The sequence below is a fragment of the Medicago truncatula genome, chromosome 4 (genome assembly GCF_003473485.1).
Source record: "Medicago truncatula cultivar Jemalong A17 chromosome 4, MtrunA17r5.0-ANR, whole genome shotgun sequence".
NCBI classification, from domain to species: Eukaryota; Viridiplantae; Streptophyta; class Magnoliopsida; order Fabales; family Fabaceae; genus Medicago; species Medicago truncatula.
This window is the reverse complement of record NC_053045.1, coordinates 24626000-24645999: the sequence shown is the minus strand read 5'-3', so window position 1 is coordinate 24645999 and position 20000 is coordinate 24626000. Positions and strand designations below refer to the sequence as shown.

At 33.4% G+C, this 20000-nt stretch overlaps 1 protein-coding gene and 2 long non-coding RNA genes across 3 annotated transcripts; 1 reads left to right on the top strand and 2 right to left on the bottom strand.

Annotated features, from left to right (window-relative positions):
* Nucleotides 1-1055: 1055 nt before the first annotated feature.
* On the bottom strand, nt 1056-4296 carry LOC25492095 (coiled-coil domain-containing protein 39). The gene is made up of 4 exons (XM_013600149.1): nt 3036-4296; nt 2326-2793; nt 1574-1749; nt 1056-1487 (listed from the first exon to the last, which is right to left on the bottom strand). The coding sequence occupies exons 1-4, from the start codon at nt 4294-4296 to the stop codon at nt 1056-1058; spliced, it is 2337 nt and encodes a 778-aa protein (XP_013455603.1).
* A 3387-nt stretch (nt 4297-7683) lies between these two features.
* LOC112421183 (uncharacterized) lies at nt 7684-9648 on the bottom strand. Its single transcript, XR_003011324.2, has 3 exons — nt 9509-9648; nt 9290-9383; nt 7684-7931 (listed from the first exon to the last, which is right to left on the bottom strand). It is a non-coding gene; the product is annotated as an uncharacterized lncRNA (long non-coding RNA).
* A 2702-nt stretch (nt 9649-12350) lies between these two features.
* Nucleotides 12351-14752, top strand: LOC112421120 (uncharacterized). The gene is made up of 3 exons (XR_003011109.2): nt 12351-12900; nt 13034-13101; nt 14528-14752. It is a non-coding gene; the product is annotated as an uncharacterized lncRNA (long non-coding RNA).
* The last annotated feature ends 5248 nt before the right edge of the window (nt 14753-20000 follow it).

Genomic DNA, 20000 nt, shown 5'->3' with positions numbered 1-20000 from the left:
ATATAGATAGAGGTTTCAAGATTACCGTTTACATCAGCAGAAGCAGCCACTGATGTATGTTCAAACTCCTCAGGTTCAGACTCTCCTTCAGAAGCTATCTCAGTTCTACCAACCTCTGAACTACCTTCAGTAGTCTCAATAGCTATCAAATTGATTTAGATTTTGTGAATCAAATGCTGATTTGTTTTCTATCGTTGATTCAAAGACATAAGCTTAGCCATATATTTCACATATTATTTGATACTCCGACAATGTATATCTTCTTGGCCTCTCTGTGACGTTGTGCTGAAATCGTGTTTATAGGTGTAAGTAGTGTAGTGCCTTTGAGTGAATCTCTGTCTCATAAATTGTCTATATTTTTATGTTCCTGCATTTTATACATATCACATGCTGCTGCGTTTTTTTGTTTATGTTTCTCTGTTGCATAACTGAAATATGCTGCAGCATATATTCGTTTCTGGTTTGTAATTGCGTTTCTGCTGCTTAGACTATATCAGTTGATTTTACTACGGAGTGAGTCCTTGTTATTGCTGCCTTTCTGATTTTTCCAGTTTTCTTGTTTTGCAGTTCTGTTTTGTGTGTGTTTCTGTCTGCTTTTGTATATTGTTAAGTTATTATGATCCCACAAAAGAAGGCACATACACAAAACTTAGTATTTTGTAAGGTCCCTATAGGTTGCAAAAACTGAGACCACCTATGAACCATTTGAAGAAGCAATAGAAATATAATTTAAAAAATCATAGGAAACAATAGAAATGGCGAGGGAGGACATGAACAAAACTGAAGCAAAGTTAAACGAAATCTGAAATTAAAAAAGACCATACCGATTACGAAAAAACTCTTCCCTAACAAAGATGGGAATAAAATATCACAAAGTCTTCCCAAAACTTAACTACTAATAAATAATGAATTCACACCAGTTCACCAACGAGGCCCGAAGTGTTGAAAGGGTTTTCCCCCTTCATTTCGAAACAGTACTGCATGATTAGGAATAGCAAATTGTGCAGCAGGCATTTCACTAGTAGTTATAAAAGCATGTTGGTTGCAATGAGGAACTAAGTTGGAAGAGGAAGCCACATTGTTCTAAGACGCTTTATGTTGCCAAACTTAAGTGATAGTTGATAGCCTTCCTGCTCATCGACATGTTTCCTTACTTGACTTTGTCGCATTTCAACTTGAGGTTGTTTTTCTTCACGGTGTTGCACTCTAAATGGATTCTTGGTACCTGCAACATCATAAGGCTTCTTTTGGGCTAGCTCTTGCTCTTTAACTTGATTTGTAGAGACTTCTTTTCTAGCACGTTTTTTCTCGTTGGAAAGAGACTCTGATGAGATGGCAACACTATTTTCCCTCTGGTTTTCTTGTTCTAATACAAAAATGCGCTTCTTAATCTCACCAACTAGATTGTGGTGATACTCTAGGTTGCAATCTGAAATGCACTGTAGAATATCCCTCAGACTAGCAATTTCTGTATCTCTGGCCTTAACCTGAATTCACATTTAATATATTACTGAATGCAACTATATGAAAACAAAAAATGTAACGAGGTAGATTTTGAATAGGGAAATAGAACCTTTGGTTCACGGTGTTTTTCTCTGCAAACAACTTCATAGGAAATCTGTTTTGCTTTCTCCATCTCTATTTGTAGCATGATACTAACTAGTCTGGACTTGTCAGCCAAATTATATGCAGAAATGAATCTAACAGCTCCAATATGCCGCAGATTCTTTATAAGATTATCCACAAAATCTGTGGGACAATATAATTTTACTTCATCAAATCAAATAAGAAAAGTTCCTTCAGTTATCACTTTGGAGGAATCAACAAAAGAATCGGAAGATGCTACTACTAACTTATTCAAGACAAAGAAATACAGCCAGAAAACCAGTTTTAGTAAGAAAGGGATCGTCTGAGATTATCTATAAAACATGCACGCACAAATACTTCAAAGTCGAAAACAGAATGTCTAAGATCATTTAGAATATGCAAAAGATACACAAGCATACACACAGAGAGATTAGAAGTAAAAAATTGAAAATCTAAGATTATTTAGAAAAGGAAGACGTATGCACATACACACACACAAAGAGATCAAATTCCAAGTATCGAGCAAGTTATCAATCATTCCTTAACTAAATACAGAATGAACTTTCTTCAAACAGAAGTTATCTAACGCGTTTCTTTTCTTTCGGATGAGACTCTGATGCGATGGAAACACTATTTTCCGTCCGGTTTTTTTAAACAATAACTTTTTTACATCTATGTAATATTCTCTTATACTTATTTTCATATGGTATCGGAAAAGAACATCTTTAACAAACATACCGGATATTTTGTCCTCGAACCCAAGGGTCTGAAACAGCTCTACAGCTTCCTTGTGATGAGCAACAACCTCAAAAAGCTTCAAAACTTCATCATTGTTAAAATTAGAATGAGGAAACAATCCATAACTAGATAAAAGTAGTAGAAAACCCAGAACCACCAAAGAATTTTCAGCACATCCTCTCGCGGTATCTTTCAACTCAAGTGCCAGCTTCATTGCCTCGTATTTTACGTCACAATCTATATGTGGCGAGATTCTTGTTAGCTGGTCTAACAGAAATATTTGTCTCTTCTCAATAACCATGCCTTCTTCCTGTCGAAGCTTAGGATTTCGAATCATATCCAAAACAAGTTGTGCTGGATTCGGTGCTGTTTGGAGATTAACTAAAATGCCATTGTCATTCAATTCAGACCTATCTGAGAGCAACTGGACATTTCCTCCATCATTGGTGGTGAAACTTGGTTGATAACCTGAGCAACAAGATGCTTATTTTCAATACTTTATCCATATTATTGCATCATACAGTTGAAATAATTGTCAACCAAGTAATGATACAAAAATAAAATAAAAAGATATTTCCTGAAGGACCAAAAAAAGTATTCGTATATAAAAACACTTGGGCAATAGTCATGAATCACATTATTTCAAATTACAATCAACAAGTAATGATGCAAAAACAATGCAAAATAGTCCAGCACATGTATTTATTTACCTGGTACTTTAACAGGACCACAAAGGACTCGCGGAGCCTGACAAGATGAACCGATTTCAAAAGTAGCAACAAACTTGAAATAATTCAGCACCTCCAAATTATCCTTACCAAGTACAGATAAATTTTCCTTCCACTCGGTTGCAAATTTGATTGCTTCTTCTTTGACATGAAGACTAATGACAGGTGAAGTTTTATATAGTTCATCCACCAAAAGGTTACGTACATGAGAAGGACAACAACCTTTTATTGATTCTAACACCAGTTTAGCAGGGTCGGATGATGCTCGAAGAACAGCCGAAAATTGACTACATATGAACTCAAGTTGTTTCACAAGGTTGAAGCGCTCTCGATCTTCAGACTGTTTTTCTTTCGTCTCAAGATGCTTTTCTCTCAGTTTGAACTGCTTCTCCTGATCTTCAAACTCCTTTTGTTTCGTCTCAATATACTTTAATCTCTGTTTTAACAGATTTTCATCCCAAAAAAGCTCCTTCTCTCTTTCTTCAGATTCCTTCTCTATTGAAACAAGCACATCTAATTGTTTATCATAGTCCTCCTCATTTGAACAAAGCGCCTTCTCTCTTTCTTTAAATATTGATTCAAGTTCCCGCAGCTCTACAAACTTCGACTCAAGGCACTCCACTATATCTTTATGCGCATTTTCTTGTTCTACAAATTGCTCCTCCTTTGATCGAAGATCCTTCTCTCTTTCTTCAAATTTCTCCTCCTGTTCCTTGTGTTGGATTTGAATTCTTGATTCAAACTCTTGCAGCTCTACAAACCTCGACTCGAGGTACTTCACCTTTCCTTCATGAGCCTTTTCTTTTTCTTCAAACTGCTCCTCCATTGTTTGGTGATCCTTCTCTCTTTCTTCAATCTCTTGATGTTTCGACTTGATATGTTTGTACTGATTTTCGATATCCCTGGCCTTTTCTCGAAGCCTTTTTTCCTTTTCATCAGCGTCATAGTTTCTTTCTTTGATCAACCCTGCAAGAATATCAAACTCTCTCCTCTTAGCATTCAACTCATGTTCAACAGTTTGCAAGAGTTGTTCTTTTTCATCAACCGACCTTGTTAGACAATCAAACTCTATCAGCTTAGCATAGAGGTCGCCGCTATACAATTTAATCTCGTTTTTAACAAATTTCAAGTGTTTTTCTACTGCTCGACTCTTAATGCGCCATCGGTGGATCGAATTTTCATGCCATTCGAGTTCTCGACGAAGAGCTTTGCAGTCTTCTCGAATTGAATGTGGTGGTTTCATGTCTCTCAAAGCAAAGGTTTCTTTCTTTCTTTCTTTGCTTGGGACAGTGATATATATAGTGAGAGTCTTTAGGGTTTCTGTGTCTAAACACCTATAAATTAGAATCAAATCTTACAAATTTATTTTATTTTAAAATATATTTGTTTATTTTATTATTAGAATCAAACTATATTTTTTATTTTTATTTTTTTGACAAATATATTTTATTATTATTATTATTATTATTATTTACTGCTTCATATTTTATTTTATTTCCAAATCTTATAAAATAAAATCATATATTATTTATAGTTACCAATTAATATTTGATAAAATATATAAATAATGTAATATCTGAAAAAATATTTTTTTTAGGAGATCTATTAAAATATCCCTTTATTGTATAAATATTCATGCTATTAATTTATTCAAAAAAAAATATTCATACTTTTTTTAGGGAAAAAAATGTATTCATACTTAATAAGCTAGTATTCATATATTCAGCTTTAAAAAAGAACTTCTGTATTCATATTAAAAAAATTTACGAGATTAATTTCCATGCATCGACGGTGTTAAACTTTTTTGACACATGCACTTAATCAAACCTTAATAAATAGATATATGTAGCGATATTTTAAGAATTTATTAAAAAATGTGATATTATAGAGTAATTTAGAGTCCAATTGTTATAGCTTTTTTAATATAAAAAATCACTTAAAAAAAAAAATCATGTTTAATAGTATTGCATCCGTTAGTTATAGCTTTTTAAAAAAATCTAAAAACAACTTCAAATAAGAAGCTGTTAAAAACAGCTTCTCAAAAAATAGATTTTTTATTAGAGGAGAGAGAAAATATGTATCAAATTTTTTTTTTTTTTTAAGGTTACAACTAAATCAAAATTGAAACAAAAGTACTGCAGTTATAAATAGGAATAAATATGGATCAACAAGTTTTTTTTTTTTTTAAGGGTACATCTAAATCAAAATTGAAACAAAAGTACTGCAGTTATAAATAGAAATAAATTATTTGAACTACTTTAGTTTTTTTTTTTTAACTACTTTAATTATATCCAAACAAACTAAATTATTTGTTTAAAAAAGTAATTTTTATTATGGTAAATAATCGCATAATAGATTTTAATTTTTCATAAAATCTCTAAATTATTTTATTTCAAAATCACTTTTATTTTAGTCCGTAACAAACGGCCGATTAGTTGATTCTATGTGCAAGAATACTTTACACTCTTAGCTGTTTATAAATTAAATTAATTTTTTATTGTACCTTCTACCATTTCACTGTATTTAATTTTTTTACTGATTTTTTTTTTTTAGTGCATTTCATTTATAATACAAGATGAGATCATCATAATATAAATACTAGCATGACATCGAGTCACTCTTGCTAAACTATGAGAGACTTTGACATCTATAGTCATTAATCATTGCAATATAATTAGAAACACCACTTTTACTACCATAGATATTGGCCACCGCAATTTTGGAATCAATCACAAAGTTCACAATACCCTTCTAAAGATCACGAACCCACCTGAGCGCCGATAACAAGTCTAAGGCCTCCCCCAAGGAGTAGAGCCAACCACTCTGTGTTGGCCAGCACCAATCGACCCTCTTCATCACGAATATACATGCCAAGTCCAACTCTATTCAACGCATGAGAAAAGGAAGCATCATCTACATTACAGTTATACCTTCCAAGACTTGGTTTTTGCCAATGCAACACACCCTAAATATTAGATTATCTAGGAGCATGATTGCACATGGTTTGGGCATTCATCCAGGTAGCGAGGAGGGAACATGCTTGTTAACAAATACATACAGTTGAATCAATAATATTACTCTAGGGAATCTTGTTCTTATGCTTCCAAATACTACAGAAGGTCAAACGAAATACTTGTTTCTAATGTTGATCAAGATGTTGTAAGATAGCAAACACATTAGTCGGAAAACATGCATTAGGATCGAGAACAGCCACCAAATCACTCCATAAATATGTGTGCTGCCAACAGAGCACACATTTTCTACACATAAAGAAAAAATGAGCACTATCTTCGACCGAGTTGTCACATACCGCACAATGAACATCTTTTGTTTGTAACCGAAACTATCGTACACAATAAATTACGGCAAGCTCTCCACAAAAAATTCTTCACCTTCGATAGCAACTTTAAATTCCAAACACAACTCCAATTCCCCATAACACGATTTTATATAACTTCCAAATTATGCTTCATAGTGTCTCTATATGCACTCCTAACCGAATAAGCACCATCCTTCTCAACCTTCCAAGTAGGCATATCAAGAAGTACTGATGTTAAAAGCAAAGTATAAATATGCTTCTACTTATATTATTATCAAAGAATCCATTGATGATCTCCATGTTCCATTGCTTCTAATGTGTGACCAACAAATATTAAGTAGTAATATGTGGCCACTACAAATACAATCAGCATAGGAAGCCAAGGATGGTCTCAAACAGGTATCTTTATCCCGTACCTATGCTCCATTGGAACCTCTTCAAGTCACATCTTTCAGACTCCAGATAATGCGCTAAACGTAGGTGGGATTGTGGCATATAGAAACTCCATAATAACAAATTCGAGTAAATATTTAGCTTTGAGTAATCTGGTAATTAGAGAATCTGGATTGGAAACTAGCCAGCTTACCAATTGTACTTGCAAAAGTACAATAATCTTAATTAGGATTAGTATTGTATTGGTCATTCCTTGAGAAGGTTCTCAAGGGTTGTATTTATAGCCCTATATGAGCCTAATTTATGGTTACTTAAGCTATAAGTAATGGGGGTATTTAGGTATTTAGATCGAGTTCTAGAGGCTTCTAGAAGCTGGTAGAGGCAACACCCTAGGAAGGGTGCACCTTGGGTCTTGGAGCCCTTTTGGAGGGTGCTAAGGCCTCTAGGAAGTTCCGTAGGTCTTTTGGAAGGGCTTCTAGGTCTTTAAGAAGTTATTGACGGTAAAAAGGGAGGGAATGGTCACATGCTTAACATATGAGTCACTTAAGTGGTGTTTTAATCTCACTTATTACTTTTAATCTGATGACTGCAATTTATTCTGACCATTCTCACATAAGTTAACCATTCTCATGTGATATGTTCCATATATATATTATCAACACCAAAAGAATTAATTAATTTCAAAAAAGAAAAATTATGAAACACCAATTTCTAATCAATTTAGAAAATTTATAGTAGCACATCAAGTAAAATTTACGAGAAAAAGATTCATGGAATAAAACGATTGAATGGCGATTAATTTATTATATAAGCGGAAGAAAAACGTCATTCCCCCATAAATCATTCCTAATTATTTGCACATTGTTATGAAACTCATAGAGTAATAACAGGGATAACCAGAAGCGAAAAAGAGAGAAGGAGAGGAAGAGAGAATATGGTATTATGTTATTCTCATGCGACATACGATTAGGTTACATGTGAGTTTATTTATAGTGAAATACAATGACTTAGGAAAGAAGTACAATGGTATGTATGAGCTAATAGTACAACCTAATTACTTAATTGCTAAATAGACATCACTTATAATATTTATAACACGTATATAATTGTCATGCAACAAACAATACAACACAATCATTGTTGAGGTTCCTCAAATTCAATTGTACCTAAAGATGTTTATAAGAGTCAGTTCATGACAAATTATACAAAACAAAGAGCACAGAAATTTACATAAATGAATAATTTTATTTATTCCCCAAAAATCTTAAAATCAATATTTTTTTTGGTGAATATTCAAAATAAATATTTAATGACATGTTTATTTTTCCCCATTGTGGGCAAGAAAAATAATTATAATAAAATAATAATTAAAATAAAAGTACAAAATTAATAATTTCTTTACCTTGTTCTATAAATATATAAGAACACCATAAATCAATAACACAGGAATGACAAATATCAATATTGCAAAAACCACAAAGTTATTTTACTTTTTTTTTAGGAAAAACCATAAAGTTAGGTAGTAGGCATGATATATGCAAGACAACATGATCCGATGGGAAAAATGAAATGCCATTTCATGCAATTTAAAACACATCGTCAATGTTCACATTTCAATAACAACATATCAAGTCCTCGTGAGCTTAGCTCAGCTGACATAGACAATGCATAATATATATAAGATCTGAGGTTCAAACCCCGACCACCACAAAAAAATAACAACATGCCAAGAAATACAAATCCCATCAACAATTAATAATATTCTGATACATTCTTTTATAATTACATACATAAAATTGATACCAATGTCACAAGAAAGCTTTTATAACAAATTAATTCATAAAATCATTTATTTTCTTCTACATCAATAGTCACGCAAAAACACAAAATTTACAGCAATTTAGTACTATACAACAATTTATTATGTTTAGCACTTACAGAAAACAAAATATGTTAAAAAAAAAATATGAAGTAGTGACCGATTTGAGAAATCATCATACATTAAAAGAAAGAGAAATAGTGGTCCTCGTGATCTTAACTCAGTTGGTAAGAGGAGAATGCATAATACATGCAAAGTTTGGGGTTCGAACTCCGGCCACCACAACAAAAAAAAAATTACAAAAAACAAATAACATAATACCTATTATATTTATTCTATAAAAATTGATTTCTTATGATCAAATCATAGTCATTTATATTGTATTTTAACACAGATGAATTTAGAATTTACTTATATGACTGATGTTTTTTTATAAATTTACATACAACAACATATTTTTCTAGATTTTTTCTTTTGCAAAATTTTAAATAAAATAAATAATTTTAACAAATACATAGGCCACATCTAGGAAAAAGAAAAGTAATCAAACAGAACATGGGTCCTAAATATTTAAATGAAACAAAGTATGTTACAAGAAACATAAATAAAATGTGGAATCAAGTTATAAAAGCACAAACATTATGACAGAGAAATAAATTTATACACTCCTAAAGGTAACCTAAATGTTTTGAAGTTAATGATTACCCTAACACGACGTCACAAAAATTATCAATGCACTGCGTATTAAGAGAGGGAAACATATCTGGACAATCCATATCATCGATGCAAGGAATACGATCTACATTGTCAAATATGGAAGAAGAAAAAAAAAATTACTAAAAGATGATAAAATATTATGTATATATAGAAGGAATTAAAAGAAGATAAATAATAAAAAATTTATGAAAAATGAGATATTGTCACCGGATACAATAAGAAGTATAGAAGGAATGATGATCAAAGAATAAAAGAATATGAGAATTTGAGCCATATTTTTCATCCTTTATATTTAATAAATAGAATTTTTGTGCTCGCTTTATAAAAAAATAAAAATACATGCTTCGTTAACTTAAATTAAATAGTTTTTAACATTTAGGAGTTACATTAAGCCATTTATAAAATGGGAATATGAGTTTTTTTTTTTTTTTTGTGGAGGCCGGGGTTTGAACCCCAGACCTTGCATATTTTATGCATTGTCCATACCAACTGAGCTAAGTTCACGATGACAAATGAAAATATGAGTTAAATGAATCTAATCATTATGTCTTTTATTTTTATCCATTAAGCTCACTTATTTCATCACTTATTTTTTGTCGTTCTTTGTTTACTTTTTTATTTTCTAACTCTAGGGTGGAGTTTGTTAGGCGACAAACCAACGAGGTTGTTCATGCTCTTGCAAGAGAAGCCACGTTACTAGTTACTCCCGCTGTTTATTTTGAAATACTCAGTTGTATTGAAATTCTTATTATTAATGAAATGTTATAAGCATGTTTCCTTAAAAAAAAAATTAAGATTACACCTAACAAATTGGATGATCATTAAAGTTTATTATATTTTACTAAATTTTATTATATATATATTTTTTATCATATTTTAACCTTTCGTAATAAATAAGAGGAAATCTCAAAAGAGAAACAACAATAAAGAATGATAAAAAAAAAATATTAGTTGTAAAAATAATGCATCGTAATGGTGACAACATATCTATATATTTTTTTAGCAAAAACAAATTTATGCCATTTCATTGATAATCAAGGAGTACAAGTCAGAGGGTATATCATGAAAAATAAAGGGGCTAGGATGAGATAAGGAACCTCGAGCTAACATATGAGCAACCTTATTTGCTTGCCTCCTAACATGACTAACGATTTATCTATTGCGGGATAACAAGAGATATTTGCATCTAGCTAGAATGCCGCAGTTCTAGTTATTAGGTACCTCGGGCGAATTAACAATGTCAACAATAATTTTGCAGTCAGACTCAAAAATTACGGATGACATGTTCTCAGCTATGGCAAACTTGATGGCCTCAAACAAACCAAGTGCTTCGGCTTCTATAGGGAGCGATGACTGGTGGATGAAATTCGACACTCCCAACACTAAGTGACCGAGAGGGTTGCGGAAACAAAACCCATAACCTGTGATGAAATTGTTTTGGAAAAGTGCACAGTCGACATTGCATTTCAAATGGGTAGGCGGCGGCTTGGACCAAGAAGTCACGAGTTGAGGGTTCGGGTCTCTATTACTATGATGTTGAATACATCACCATTCGTGAAGGATATCCTTGGCTCGTTGCACAATTAAGATAGAAGGAGAGGATGTATTTTCCCATAACTTAAAGTTACAGTTTTTCCACAAACTCCAGAGAATCATAGTTGCCACAGATTGCTGTTCTGAAGTTAACCTGTCAAAGAAAACAACAAGTAGTGTTGAAAAGTCATTAGTTGGAAAAGGTGGTCGAATTGCACCAATTTCCAGCAATTGATGGTTGTTTGGAAAAACAAAGAAAATATGAATGTGAGTTTCCGCCATTTCTTCACAGAACACACATTGGTCAGCACAAGGGATTCCTCTTTGGATCAGCTTAGAACATGTGGGAAGGCGGTCATGAGAGACACACCAAAGGAAGGAATGAACTTTTGGTGGTACCTATTGTTTCCATATAGAACTCCAATTATGGTTTGTGTCATTCCCGTCAGAATTAGCTAACGACATGCAGTGAGAATATGTCAATTTTACCGAGCAGTTACCATCAACAGTTAGTCTCCAAGCATAAGAGTCCACTATATCTCTTTCATGAAGAGGGGGGGGGGGGGGGGAGAGAGAGAGAGAGAGAGAGAGAGAGAGAGAGAGAGAGAGAGAGAGAATGTCCATGGCATCTTGAAAGCTGAATATGGAGTGAATAAGGTCAGAGTTCCATGATTCTAGGTCCGGTTGGAGCAAACCATAAACACAAAGATCTTCCAAATGAGGTTGCAGAGCAGTAGCCGACTTCATAGAGGGGAGGGATCGGATCCATGGAGATAACCAACCATTTATACAAGAATCATCTCCAATCTTCCATCTATAGCCCATTTTGATAAGGTTTTGGGAACTCGATATACTCCTCCATGTATAGCTTGGATTATGACCGACACCGGCTTCCAAGAAACCCTTCGGGGGGAAATATTTGGCTTTGAGTATGTGAGTAAGGAGTTTGGGTCACATAAGAGTTTCCAATCTTGTTTACCAGGCATGGAAAGATTGAATGCTTCCATATCACGAAATCCCAGGCCACCATGACATTTGGGAAGAGATAGCTTATCCCACTGCATCCAATTTATACGACGTCTACCATCGTTTTTAGATCCCCAATAAAAGGAGTTCGTAATTCTTTCAATTTCATCACACACAGAGGATGGGATAAGAAAAACGCCCATACACACTACTACAAAATGGGGAAAAAATAGCGCTCGTTTAGCAGCGCTTATAACACTAAAGCGCTATATAAGGAAACACGGAGGACTTAGATAGCGCTTTTATAAAAAAACGCTATTTATGAGGCAAACTGATTATAGCATTTTGTGTCAAAAGCGCTAACATAGAATTCTTAAAAAAAATATTAAATATAAAATAATTGAACAATTAACCTTAGATAGCGCTTAATATAGAAAGCGCTATTTATGATTCACTTTTAAACAGCGCTTTTAAAGCGCTATAGTTGATACTACAAACATAGCGTTTATTGATTTAAAAAAAGCGCTACTTATGAAATAAATTGATTTTCAAAGTGGCATACAACAACCACCAACAAGCTCTTGGTCCCTTGTTCGATCCCCTCTCTAATATTTTTCGTTTTTTTCTTCCCAAAATGAATTAAAAACTTTTTTTAATTTAAATTATTAAAAATAAAATTATTTATTTCATTGAAAGTCTTAAAACAAAACAAAAAAAGTAAACTACTCCTTCCTTCACGTTCCCCAATATTAATTCCAAATTCTCTTGTGAAATCAAACAAATTAACCCATCTCCTCTTTGAATCTGATCACCTACCCATTTGTGCAAACCATCAATCGCTGACCATTGATTCCTCCCTAAAAGCCCATTGATTACCTCTTTGAATCTTTCTCATCGATTGCTTTTATATGGTTGGTTGGTTCATGACTGGTTTCCCCCAAACCCATCGATTCAACCGTCAAACCCCTCAAACCCATCTTCTCTGATTGATTCCCTATGCTCATCACTTCTCACGCTAATCTCAGTGTCTCTGGCCACCGCCGTCAAGCCATCGTCGTTGTTATTGGTTCCATTCCCTCGTCGAAGCCTCCTCTTATCAGGTTAGTCTGAAGTTTCCGTAGATGGAATAAAACTAACCCATTTGGTATTTTTCTTCAATTTAGTTGGTGTTGTGATTATTGATATATTGTATAAAATTACAAATAAGTGTGACTAATGCAATTGTATTTGCAGTTGGAAATCACAAACCGCAATCTCCTGTCCTGTTGTTGAAGAGGACAAAGTCGTATCTTAATTCTTAGGTAAATGTCTTGATCTTGCACTGTGATTGGTCTTCTATTGTAATCTTCAATTCAATGTATTCAATCCTTTAATTGGTTTTAATTTGTCTTTGTCGTTACTCTGCAAACTCTTATATTGTGGTAAAATTGAAAGCATGTTCTCTATCAATTCTTACTGCAATTAACTAATTATTAATGACATTGAAATCAAACATGTCTTGGGGTCTCTGTTTTTAGTGATTTCAAATTAGGACTAAATGATTTGAATTTAGAATACATGTTTTAAGTTGCAGTTTATTATATTATAGCTTGATAAGTAATAGGTTTTATATTATAGCTTATTATATAAATAAAAATAAAAAGGTTTTAAATTATAGCTATTATATAATATGTTGTTGTATCTCTCTTGACTTCTTGATGTCAAAGCAAAGTATTTATATTAGTAGCTTCTTTATTAGGCAGATTTTTCTCTTGTGATCATGAGTTAACCTGAATTGTCAAGTAGATATTAGATTGAAATTTGAACAGGTCGTTGGAACCATTTCAATTTAACTCTAGTACGTAGTATTTTTCCTTGCTGCCACAATAGAGGTTTTTCTCTTCTCATTGTTAGGTTTCTTCATTCGTTTATGTATGACAATTCAGTCCCCTTTTCACCCCTTTTTTTTGTTGTATGCACAAATCAGTTACAGTACTGTTAGCACACGTGCCACAAAACCAAAAGATGGTTAGTAACTTGGTACTATATCTTCATTAGTTTTCACTTATTGGCCACACCTAACACGGCAATTATAAATTGTGTTCTACAACTAGGGAACTAGCTATATTTGTTACTATCCAAATTTAGTGGGAAGAGAAACAACTACACAGGAAAGAAACAAATTAATTATGTGATTATTAATGAAATAACCCTCCAACTAAGCAAAAGGTATAGTTTTTTTTTAAGGTAGGGAAAAGTATAGTTATCATATCTTAATATGTGTCAGCTTCACACATCATTGAATTATGAGCACACAGTATGTATATCATATCTTTAATATGACTAAATAGCCATTATCTTTAATCAACTTCTTTGTGGTGATTAAAAGCTTGTAATGCTGTATTTAGTTTTGGTACTCATCATTGGTGGTCGAACCCGCTTTCATGTCTAGGTATTAACTGATTTGGTTGTAATTTTGTTTCGACCTTGACATTTTCCGTGATTGTTTTGGCACACCTTGTACGGTAACAATTACGGTGTCCGTTTTAATATATCTCATTTTTGCTTGTTAAAAAAAAATCTAGCTAGAACTAACTATGCTTTGTGTATTGTATATTTCTAATTGCATAGAGAGAAAGATCTAGATGAATGAAAATAGAGAAACGATGAGTAGTATTTTGAATTTTCCTCTAATATGATATAGTGTTATTGTTTATTGTTTAATGGTGTTTTTTGCTATATATTCAGGTGGAGAAAGTTAACTGTATTTGGAAATGAATAATGATTCGCTTGCTTGTTTTGGATAACAATGTTGAGACGACCAAGAAGATTTATCAAGTCTGCATGCTACCATAGAAGATTTTTGATCTTTATGTTAACTAATTAGTTGTAACTTAGAGATATCCATGTTACCATATTAGTGGCTATACATTTCTGACTTTTATGCTATATATACATAATTTTTTTGTGATGTGTTTAAGTTTTATTTGATAAATAATAGTCTCAATTTTAATATGCCAAAAATATATATATTTCCCTTAGAAAAATTATATATATAAATGTATATATATACTACTTTAAATTAATAAAAAAATGCTATCTGTAAAAATTAAAAAAATTCTGACAAAAAAAGAAAAAATTTGAAAAATATCTGACAAAAAAAAAATTAATGCTTTTCCTGGCGCTTTTTTTCAGTATAAAGCGCTATCTAAACCTAGTGTTACATAGCGTTTTTAAACAAAAACGCTGTTTTCTACCAGTGTATGCGTTATTTTAAACCCCTTTTAGATGGCGCTTATTATTGAAAGCGCTATCTAAGGAGAATCTTTGCTAGCGTTTTTGACAAAAAGCGCTATATAAACCATGCTTTAGATAGCGCTTTATACAAGAAAAAAGCGCTATATTACCTTTACCAGCGCCATTTACAGTAGCGCTTACAAAGCGCTAGCTAAAGCCAAAAAAAAGCGCTATATAAGCCCATTTTTGTAGTAGTGACAGTATGAAGGAATAGCTTGAGCAAGAGATTTAATCAAAACTTCTTTTCTTGCTCTTGATAGAGATTTTGCACTCCAAGATTGGCATTTCCTCCATATTCTATCTTTGATATAATTGAAAATAGCTTTTTTATTTTGACCAATCATAGGAGGAAGACCGAGGTAAGTGCCACTTCCAATGTATCTTGTGAGACCAAGACTAACCGATATTGAATTGATTAAGCTAGGATCTGTATTTTTACTAAAAGAGATGGCCGACTTACCAAAATTTAAGGCTTGACCGGATGCCCCTTTATAGGATAAAAGAACTTATTTGAGGCAGTCAGTTTCAGAAGTTGTGGCTTGACAGAAGAGGAAATTGTCATATGCAAATAGGAGATGACTAATACGAGGGGCTGATCTACAAACATGCACCCCATGAATTCTTCCAATTAATTCATTTTGTCGAATTAAGGCAAAGAGACCTTCATCACAAATTATGTATAAGTATGGCGATAGGGGGTATCCTTGTCTAAGCTCTCTATCATAAGTAATGGGACCTATTCGGTCACCATTAAACAAAACATGCTACTCCACCGAAGTGATGCACATCATCATCCAGGAAATCAACTTTTCATTAAAACCCATCTTTTTCATAACTGCTTTGAGATATGACCAGCTGACACTGTCGAAAGCCTTAGAGATATCAAGTTTTAATGCAACTTCACCTGGTTTACCTTTGTGTTTACATCGCATGTGGTGGAGAATTTTAAAAGTTGAGAGTGTGTTATCCATGATAGACCACGTAGGGATAAAAGCTACTTGCTCCTGTGAGATGAACTTACCAATCAACGGGTGAAGGCGATTAGCCAAGACTTTCGATATGATTTTGAAGATAACGTTGCAAAGGGATATAGGGCGCATGTCCTTTATTGATCCAGAATGGTCTCCTTTTGTAGCAAGTACAATGTTGGTGTCGTTGAGGTGAAGAGGAAAAGAACTCAATTCTAGCCAAGAGCAAGTTGAATGAAACACTTCGTCACCTAGTTCATTCCAGAAATTTTGGCAAAAACCTGGATTACGAACATCTGACCCCAGGGACTTGTCAGGGTGCATACTAAAGAGAGCCTCTTTGAATTCTTCAACGAGGAACGGTTTGGTTAGGAAAGTATTATCTTCAGTTGAGACACGTGATTAGATGCGAGCAATGATAGATTGTTGGTCCCCTTGCACTTCACGAAAGATATTTGTAAAGTAATCTCGAATGTGGCTACTCATTGCATCAAAGGACGTGAGCCAAGCACCGGCAGGAAGGCACAACTTAGAGATGGTATTTTTACGGCGACGTGTGGATGTTGCGGCACGAAAGAATTTACTATTAATATCCCCATCTTTAAGTCAGTAGACTTTTGAGAGTTGTTGAACTAAAAACTATTATGAGGTGACCTCCATGGCATCAGTTCTAGTTGAAGAAGAAGACGTGTGTGATCAGACATGGGGGCGATGGAGTATTGTGTTAGGAAAAACTTCTTGCCAAGAGACGGTGCAGAGAGTCCGATCAAGGTGTGCCTCTTTAGATTGGCTAGTACCGAGACTTTTGAACCAAGTAAATTGATAACCAATGAGTGGGAGGTTGCATAGGCCACACTTGTTTACCGCTTCTTGGAATCCATGAATAAGCCAAGGTGGACGATCTGGTCCGCCTCATTTATCTAATGGAGAGAGATGGTCGTTAAAATCCCTAATAATACACCAAGGATTTTGAGATTGGTATCGGAAGTGATCGGAGGATTGACAACATATCTATTATTAATAAAAAGAGAAGCAATTTTTTTGAGTTGACAAACTTTTATATCAAATATAACATATATCAATGCAAAAATTGCATGCGTGAAGAAAATATTTAAAAATAATTAGGAATTGAAGTTACATTAGTGGTCGTTACAACAGTCTTTAAAGGCATCGGAACTCAACACCTTCAGGTTAGAAGACTAGCTCTTGGAAATTGAGCTAGTACATCAAGTGTTTTGTAAAATAATTATTTATTTATGGAATGCAATATTTTCTTTGTATACACGTCAATGGAAAAACAAACTAGGCTTGGATTCTGAACTATTAGGTGAAGATGGTGGCTCACGTTGTTCTGGTGTGGAGGAAGTTGAGCTTCCACGACGAAAGAAAATGGTGCCTCGAGGTACTATAGCACTCCAACGCTTATGTCAATATATGAAAGATGTAGTTATGTGTGAATAAATGGGTGAATGAAAAGGTACCTTAAGGGTAATATTTAGTCACCCTTATATAGGCGTAGAGGGTTTTAACTGTCACGTGAGATGAGTTGGACGACGAAGATTAGCTTGATGTGCGCTCATGTGCGGTAATCCGCACAAGGCTGCATGCACCCTCACTGTATTTGGCCTTGTCTACTATTGAAATTTCACTCTTTAGGTTGCTTATCACTAGTCTTTTGTCGGTTCGAAACATTTCCCCCAAGTCATTATTGTCATTACGACTTAAAGGACTTGTTTCAAGAATCGTTCTCGTCAACGACATCCCTTAACAACAACAACGACATCAGAACTATATAGGATAAAGTATATGGAGAAAGTATATTTTTCATAAATTGATGTTCGAAATTATGGAAAATTGTGGCGCGATTTGGAGCAATCATGTCACGATTTGGTGATGTTGGGAGCATGTTTTGGTTGGGGCCGGCCCAATAGATATAAAGGCTCTAGGCAAATTCGAAAATGAAGTCTTTTTAAAAAAAATAATAAGAAAGTAATATTTTATTTAAAATTTTACTTTTTAAGTTTTTTGGGATGCAAAATCAATTATTTTACTTGAGTGTTTATTTAGGGAACTTAGAAGCTAAGAATTGAGTGTTTTGAGAGAAATTCTTGGGTTGGGAAACAATTGTCAACACCTTAGTGAGTAAAATTCTTTAAGGCTTTGTTTGCGAGGGGGCGGGAGGGGAAGGAAATATTTTGAGCGGCGGAAAATATGAGGGAAAATAGAGAAATCTTTCAAAAAAATTAAAAGAATAGTTTTTTAGAGAATGATAAATTAATGTATATGATTACTACATTTTTAATTTTAAAAATAATATAACAGCATAGATTAAATTTGAAGAATTCATGTAAACCCTCTAAAACCCACCAAAGTCTAACCCCCAAAATTTAGTTTCTCAAAATGAGGAAGGTTTAGTATTATGATAGAAAAATTAACCCACAAAGTCCTCCCCTTCCATTTTCCTTTATTTCTTCCAGTTGCTCATTCTTTTTTTCCAAGCTTTCCCCTCCCTTCCCCTCCAAACTCACAAACAAAACCTAAGTATCTTGATCATGGAGAAGGATTTGAGAAAATGGTAGAAATTATGTTTGTTTTTTGAGAGCTTTTTGAAGCTAATTTCTAGAAACCCTTTTGTATATCTTTGTAATGAACTCATGGATAGTGAAGTGGAGAGATCTCTCTTCTCCCAACGTAGGCTTTGAAGCACGGGTACTTGTAAAACGATGAAGTACCCGTATCGGATACGCGTACAGTACTCGTGGTACTTCATTTTTTCTCATTATTGTATTGTGAGTGAAATTTATGACATTCTCTTATACACTAATATGACAATATAATATAATATTATTTGTGTATTTAAGTTTATTTGTTACTGTAACCAACTCTAAATTTTGACTTTTTAAACTTCTATTGTGATTTTTTTGCTGCGAATCGAAGAATTTAACTCTTTCATGTTATATTCTATAACAAAACTTCTGATTTTACTAACGTACCGATACCTTAATTACTTTTTCTAAAATTGTCGTATTCTCGTACCAGTACCCGTATCGTACCAGGTACCGTATATTGTTGGGCCAAACTAAATGACCAAATCTCTTTGTGTTGGTTTCTCCTCTCTCTTTATCTTTTTCTTATGGTTGTGCTTTGTTGGAACATTGTGTGATGTTGGAAAATAAATTGGAAGATTAAACACCAAGTAATTATACTTTGATCTAATGTTGTGTGAATTGAAAAAATAGAGTGTGGGGGTCCCACATAAAATAGAACACACGCATTAGTAGTGTTTAAATTGCGGTATTTAATTTTCAATACTTGATAATGATAAAAATAATAGTAATTATTATTTTTATTCGAGAATATCACTTTCCATAAATTTAACTTATGGTGGTTGTGATAAGAATAAGAATTTAATTAAATTTATTATATTTCCTTCATTCAAATCAAATAGTTTGTTTCCTCCACTTTTGAGGATTTGTTTCTTTTGATCCTATTCACAAGTGTTGTTGAATTGATTAATGGATAAACTCCATTTTAATCTTATCCATTAGAGTAACTGTTGTCGCAATTTTTGCTAAAACAGTTACAGAATCTCTATATAAATAGAGGACTCCAATCAGTTCAAAAAACACACCAAAGAGTTTCATTGAGTTGTCGGAAACTCTTTCTCTCTTCTCCCTTTCTTGACTTGTGTTGACGAGTCTTTCTTCTCTTCATCTCCTTTTTTCTGTCCATTCGGAATTAAGAGTGTTCTTAAGACCATAGTCCCTTCTCGGTTTAATGTCCCTTCGGAATTAAGAATGGTCTTAAAAACATAGTCCCTTCGATAATATAAGTCCCTTTGGAATAAAGAGTACTATTAAGATCATAGTCCCTTTTTGGAATAATAATGTCCCGTCGGAATTAAGAATGATCTTAACGGTATATAAATATTCTTTCGATATTTTAATTGAGGAGAA